A 7,214-nucleotide genomic window follows, 5' to 3' on the forward strand; every position below is an offset into this window, starting at 1 on the left:
TGGGAAAAAAGGCTTAGGAGCAGCCTCACGTCCCCCACACATGCAGCCATGGCACATAATTCTGTGGTATCTTTGCATTTCCTCTGGGCTGGAGGAGTCAGCACAACAGCAGGGCTGTGCAAACTGGGCATCCTGGGGCATGAAATCGCCAGCCAGAGCGGCAGGTCAGGCCCAGACTCCTCCGCCTGCAGAAGGATATTATCTGTATGCCCTGCATACAGCGACCCCTCGCCTTCGGGAACTTCCCTCTCCCCTTATGCAGCAAATTAAATTCCTGCAGGTTGCAAAAGCCCGGCAGAGGCAAGAATCAGGTGAGAGGGGGTTATTTTGTGACTTACGGCTTTAGAAATGCACTCGTGTTACCATTCACTTTTTTTTCTGAAAACAAGTATGGCCTATTGTATGCTGAAACAGTTACAATACATTTTATGTATGATTTAACAGGCCATCCATGGTCAGAGTCCCCTCTTGCCTGTCCCTGTTCCCTGCCACGGGTGATGCTGGTGGCTCCAGTCCATAGGACAATGGGGACCTGCTGCTGGGATGAACTGCCAACACTTGTCCTACCATTTGCCCATCCCACTGCCTTTCTAGGAGCATGTTCGTTCTCCAAAACTGGTATCAAAGTCTACCCCAGGAAGCTGGCAGGGCTCGCTCGCCAAAAAGTGCCATTTTTGTAAATGCTGCTATAAAGTGCTGCAGACTATCTGACATAGGGCAAACCTTAATATCAAAAATTAGCAGTATTATCCTGTGCAGTAAGGAAAGGTGGATGTTTGTCCTATTCAGTAGTTGTGCACGTCACCAAAGGCAGCAGGAGCTCTCTCCCCGGCAGCGGGGACCAGCGGGGCTGTGCAGAGCAAACCCCTGGCAAACCACTCAGACTAAAGAGAAAACGGGCGTGCAAGGACAAAGACACAAAATCCAAGGAACTGGTTGGGAAGTTTTAAGCTTTCAGGGCTCTTGCACTTCCAAAACGCTTAGAGGATTTTTTAAACCGGTGCCCGAGGAGAGCAAAAGCTCCCCACGGCTCTGCGGGCAGCGGGGCCGGGCTCTTCCCCACGGCCGCATGCCGGAGCTCTCGGTTCTCGGCAGAAGCCTCTGGGTACACCATATCCTCAACATTTACTGGAATATAACTGGGACCAGCCAGGCTGGTTAGAATCAGGCTGGGAGGAGCCAAGTCCGCCTTGCAAATTCTAAGAAAAGCACTTTTATTTTCTTTAAACCACAAGCGTACATGTGGCTTTCTCCCCCAAACTTACCCTTTCTTCTTGTTATTGTTGTTTTAACGAAAGGCGGTTTATAGCAGAGTTTTAATTACAAATGCCGTCTCCCCACCACTCGTGCCGCACACGGCAGCGCGGGGGCACGGGCGAGGATGAGCTCACCGAGGCCGGACAAACACAGCGCGGGGTAGGCAGCCTCCAGCCCGGAATGAACCGGGCACTAAACCCTTTTCAAACCCCTCGAGAGGCAGAGCAGGAGCCGACCCAAAGCACCTGCAGGAGACAGGACCGGACTCCCAGGACCCACAAGCTGGAGAGGTTGGACGAGCTCACCCAGCATCTCTGCCACACTTTGCCAGAGCTGAGATGGTGCTGGAGTCCGAAGGGGGACGCAGAGATGCCCGTGTGCCCTGGGGACCTCAGCACAGGTTTGCAGAGCCGGTGGCAAGGTGACATCTCCTGGGACACAGGGTGCCACTGAGGACAGGAGTGTCCAGCGCCTGCGCCCCAGCCTCGAGCCCACCATCTCGCGATACGGATGCTGCCACACAGCCCAGCCTTTTTTCCCTGGCAAAGTGAGCCTGTCACCCTGGAGCGAGTATTTCCCCTCCAGCCGCTGGTCCCTACAGCCACACCATGCAGGCAGGCAGGCAGCGAGCGCAGGCAGCACTCCTGCACATGGCATCCGCGCCCCGGCACGCTCGCACCTCGCCGGCTGCTGGCCTGGGGCCACCTGTTTGGAAACCTCTGCCAGAAAGGAACCTCCTGTAAACGATCTTTTAAACTTGGATATCTGAACGTGCAAATATTTACAGAGGAAACTCCTGGCAGGGCTGCGTGCCAGCGGAGCAGCCCTGACGGCGAGGTCCCCTGCCTCTGAGCACCGACGGCTGCCCGCAGGTCCTGTCCCCGCGCCGGGGAAACACCAGAGATGCTCAGCACCACTCCCCGCACCGTGACCTGCGCCGTGGGAAGCTGCTTACACCCAGACCCTTACAGGAAACCTAGGTGTGACAGCAGGGGGAGCAGACCCTGGGGAGGGACAAGGCATGGGAATGCCTGCGGCTCATCCGGGAGCCAGCATGAACCCACAGCCGGGCTCTGCAAACTGCCCGTGCCCACGTGCATTTTCTTCCAGACAAATATAAAGGATTTGTATTTTTTATCTTAAATCACCTTGCCAGGCACTATCCCCAGCATCAGGGAGGACCTCTCAGAAGAACAGAAGTTGCTCACTCTGAACCCTCATCATCCAGCCCTATGTAAGGATTCCCTCACCGTGTCCTCTGCTGTCGTGTGTGGGCATCCCGAGCTTGCCCTGTAAAGGGAAAAGAAAACTTACCAGGACATTGCAGACCTTCAAGGATGAAGCCTATGCTCGTTTCCACAAACAGCCTTATTTCCTTTGTTTCATCCCATTACTGCATGGAAGGAAATATCTGTACAGACCTGCAAAAAATGCAAGAACTTGTGCATGAGCTTCTTCCTCCACACTTGCCATTCTCCCTCCCTCTGCAGCCAGAGACCTTAATGTCCCCATCGGCACCTGCAGGGTCCCTCCACTAAATGAGATCATGTCTCTTGCTGGGCTTCTCCTTGGCCACCTCCCTGGCTGCAGCCCTGCAGCGAGTGCAAGACGGGATGGGGACCGCACATCACTGCAAACCTGCACCCATGCAATTTACTCATTAAGCTTAATTTACTGAGCAGGAAATGCCAAAAAACGAAGAATGTGAACCATTACAGCAAAGATTTCACTGGGATGGGGGTATCTGCCATGCCAAGAGGTAACATTACCTTTTACCTCGTCCAAGTAAGGACAAATTAAAAAAGAAGGAGCTGGAGCTGAGGCATCTGTTCGTAGTTCGCTCAAACCAACCTAAATATTTCTGTTACAAATCTCAATAGTCTAAACTCGGGGAAAAAGCTGACTAGGAGATGGAAATGCTCATTTGGAAGAGCTGGATTTTGCAGGTCACACTCTGGATATAACAGCAGCCCTCTGCACGTGCTCGTGGGGCCGCCAATTGCTCAGCCCTCGGTTCTCCTCCCACCCATGGGAGCAGCACAGGACCCTCTCTGAGCACGCAGGGCTGTCCGCCCAAAGCTTCTCTCCAATCAAACAGCCTTTTCCCTTGCCTCTTCCTGATAAATACGTTAAACAGGAACTTGAGCCAAGTTCTAATCATTTTCCAAGACTCCTGTAATTACCAAAGTAAGAAAAAAAGGAACCCAAGGGGCAAAAAAAAGTAACTGGAAAAATAGAAAGGTTAAATCTGCTGCGCTAGGTGCAGGATGCTGAGCAGAGGAGGGAGGTGGCCCAGACACCCTGGCCTAGACCCGACCTGCTCCCCTCCCACAGTACAAGACCAATAAGGAGCTTTTTTTGCCCCGGAGTCTCTAGTTGAGATCCAGCATCGTGGACGGAAAGCTGGTGTCTGATGGGCTGCATGAAGCAACACAGCATCACCATGCACCCATCGCCCCCTGCCAGGCTCTGGTCTCCGTTTAGGACCCAATTCACGTTAGCACCGCAAACTGGGGCAACCTGAGACATGGCTCGCGGCTGCCTCTGGGAGGTATTTTTTAGGATGAAGATCAGCCCTTTGTATTTCTCCACTACCCGCCTACGACACACCAGATAGCGCCAGACGCAGCACACTGCTGGATGGGATGCCTTGGATCAGGGTTTTGCAAAGCCGGCATCTGACGTCTGCCCGTTGCTGGTTTAGCTCTCGAAATACTTCTTCATGTGTCACTCCTTAAGTGTCTTGTCAAAACCACATGAGAAATTTGTAAATTAGAGCCAGAATTAAAACCCCAATCTCCTGTGTCCCATTCCAGCATCCTAACCAAAAGGCTGCCCTTCCTTTGATGTAAAATAGGGGAAAAAATGGTCTTTGGTTCCTAAAGCATGGCTGTGGGCTTTCTTTGAAGGAGAGGCTACAAGGAGATATTTCTATTACACGTTGTACTCTTCCCTATAAACTCTTTATAAGCCAGGCTTCAGAACAAAAATACCCTGCTAACTTTCCTAGCAGCTACGACATTATCTCTGACAATCTGTTTGTTTGTTTCTCCCCTTTTCCTGTTTTCCTTTGGGGTTTTTTTGTTGTTATTGTTGTTTTATTTTTACTTACAGTCCAACTCCAGCTAAGCGCGGAAAGCGTGGGAGAGGTGTATATAAAGAGCACGCAGTCTGGGCAGTACCTGGCGATGGACACCAACGGGCTGCTCTACGGCTCGGTAAGTAGGAGGTTTATGTGGGACCAGACACAGAGCGGGTCTGAGGTTTGCAGAAATCTCATAGCTCTGAGTAATGCCAACCGCAAGCGACAATTAGCCTCTGTCTGTTATTTTGGCAGCTGGGCGGCCGCTCTTCATCCGGCTTTATTTTGGGGGGGAATAAATAAATAATCAAATAACAGCATTTACTGCCCTGTCTCTTGACAAATATCGTATTTGATATCTGACACTTGACAAAGATTGTATTTCATATCTGGAGTGGCAGCTGCTTTTCATCCCCTCGGCAGCTGCCAGCCCTGCAAGGGGGCCTGCGGGGGGACCCCGGTACCTCCATCCCAGCTCATCCGGCCCCAGCATTGCCTTGCCCAGACCCCTGCCTGCCTCCCACTGCCCCTCCCCAGCTCTGCCGTGTGGCGCAGGGCTGCGAGCAGGGCTGCCAGCAGGATCAGCCCCAGGCAATGGCCCACAGCCACTCAGCAAAGACTTCCACACAATTTTCCTCCTCATCCCGGTTGCACCGAGCCCTTGCTGGAGGCAGTGACAGCATCCACAAGATCCTGGTGTGAGCAGGATTGTGCAAGGCAGGAGCTTTCCCCACCTTTGCCCAGGAACTGCAGGGCATGGCATCACTGAAAATAATCACAGAATCGTAGAATCGTTAGGGTTGGAAGGGACCTTAAAGATCATCTAGTTCCACCTCCCCTGCCATGGGCAGGGACACCTCCCACTAGATCAGGTTGCTCAGAGCCCCATCCAGCCTGGCCTTAAAAAATTCCAGGGACGGGGCTTCCACCACCTCTCTGGGCAACCTGTTCCAGTGTCTCACCACCCTCATGGTGAAGAACTTCTTCCTAACGCCCAGTCTGAATCGACCCATCTCTAGTTTTAATCCATTCCCTCTAGTCCTACCATTACCTGACATCCTAAAAAGTCCCTCACCAGCTTTCTTGTAGGCCCCCTTAAGATGCTGGGTCTTTGGGAATAGTTCCATTTATAGCAAAGTGTGTGACACATAATCCTGGTGGCAGGCAGCTTAGCCTCACCAAGGGGCTGATTTGTTCCCCCTGCTCCTGCCTTGAACCCGCAGCCGCCACCACACAGCTCAGTGCCAGAGTAGAACGGGCTGTCAGAGCAGGGCCGGGCTCGGTTACTGCCCAATAAAATACCCAGGTCATGGACAAGTTACTGCAGGAGTAGCCCAGGGGGCTAAATAAAGGCTACTTACCTCCACGCCTTAAATATGAACTTTACTGGGGCACGAAGATGTCAGAGGTGGGTCTGGACAGCATCCTAGCCAGGGAGTGCTTGAGCTGGGATCATCCTCCTCCCTGGGGCATCGCCCCGTCTCACTGTCGTTACCCCGGGCTCTCTTTCAGCAGTTACTGGGCGAGGAGTGCCTGTTCCTTGAAAGGATCGAAGAAAACCATTACAACACGTACATCTCCAAAAAGCACGCGGATAAGAACTGGTTTGTAGGCCTGAAGAAGAACGGGAGCAGCAAGCTGGGGCCGCGGACTCACTACGGCCAGAAGGCGATCCTCTTCCTCCCATTGTCCGTCTCGGACGACTAAACCCCATCCGGGGAGCTCAGAGACAACCCAAGCCCCGAAACCCACTCACCGCCGCCTTCTTTTCCCTCACTCGCTCTCTTCTTGGCCAACATAACAGAGCCAAACGTTAGATCTCTGAGCTTTAGGTAAAGGCTTTACCACAGATAGCCCAAGCAGAGCTCCCCGGCTCCACGTGAAGCTTTGCAGAGGAGGGGAAAAGCCCCGACACCCTCACAGGGTCTCCAGTCCCCCCGCTGCCCCCTGCGCTCTGCCGTCACCAGGCTGCAGCCCCCAGGGACACCCACAAACCTGCCCCAGGCAGGCACCCAGAAATGGGCCCAGGGCACCCCCAGGACACCCCGGATACCAGGGAAACGCACAATTCTACCGTCCCCAGCCATTCTAACGCAAAACCTCCCTGGATACTCTGCATTAACATATTTATCCATCTAAGTATGTAGCTTCTAATATGCCCTTCAAGCAATTTGAGATTGCACTATCAGTCCATTAAATGCTTGCCGGCATCCTTGGCGTATGAAACTAAACTAGCATCAGCCAAAAGCTCCGAGCCCTAGACCTCCTAGCCTCCCTTACCACGTGAATATGGTTATATTTCATGCTAGTACCTGCCATATGTTATTTGTATTTATTTATTGAGTAAATCTGTCTCTTCTACAGTCTGTTCGTAAGTAACTCATGAAGTAAGCCCCTTGACATTGTCGCAGTGAGGATGGGGCAGAGCGGGAGTGAGCCACGTCGAGGGTGTGATGGTACAGCAGGGACAAGCTGTGTGATGGTGGCCATGCATCGCACCCCGTTCCCAGGGGTGAACCACCAGTGTATGGCTAAATGGGGCTCTAAAAATGGCACTGGGGCCCCTCGGTGGCTCCCAAGCCCTCTGTGAAGCTGAGTTTCTCCCCTCGCAGCACAAAGCAGATCCCCTGAGCAGCTCAAGAGCCGCTCCTGCCAGGCGAGAGCATCTCGAGAGCACCACACTCTTCCCCGGCTCGTCCTTCCCCGTCCACCCCGGGCACCCACAGACGGTGACCAGGCAGGAGCTGCGTGGGGGGACAGGTCAACCCAGGCACCCCCAGGGCAAAGCCCTGCTGAGCGAGTGCTTCCCTAATCGCTTTGTGCTGAGCAGCAAATGCATTTTCCCATACGGCAAATTTCCTCATGTGTACAGTAG

General features: G+C 53.2%; 1 protein-coding gene across 7 annotated transcripts in view; it reads left to right on the forward strand.

Annotated features, from left to right (window-relative positions):
• Positions 1-6,702, forward strand: part of FGF1 (fibroblast growth factor 1) — a 30,379-nt gene extending 23,677 nt beyond the window's left edge. For 4 of the 7 annotated variants that reach the window (XM_074603782.1, XM_074603779.1, XM_074603778.1 and 1 more), the window contains 2 exons: positions 4,372-4,475; positions 5,852-6,702. In XM_074603782.1, coding sequence (XP_074459883.1) covers positions 4,372-4,475; positions 5,852-6,046 — 299 coding nt within the window. In that variant the 3' untranslated portion in view covers positions 6,047-6,702. The remainder of the gene's footprint in view (positions 1-4,371; positions 4,476-5,851) is intronic. The other 3 variants (XM_074603785.1, XM_074603784.1, XM_074603783.1) reach the window with 1 other exon arrangement.
• Positions 6,703-7,214: the final 512 nt, after the last annotated feature.

Source organism: Larus michahellis, chromosome 11 (genome assembly GCF_964199755.1).
Source record: "Larus michahellis chromosome 11, bLarMic1.1, whole genome shotgun sequence".
NCBI classification, from domain to species: Eukaryota; Metazoa; Chordata; class Aves; order Charadriiformes; family Laridae; genus Larus; species Larus michahellis.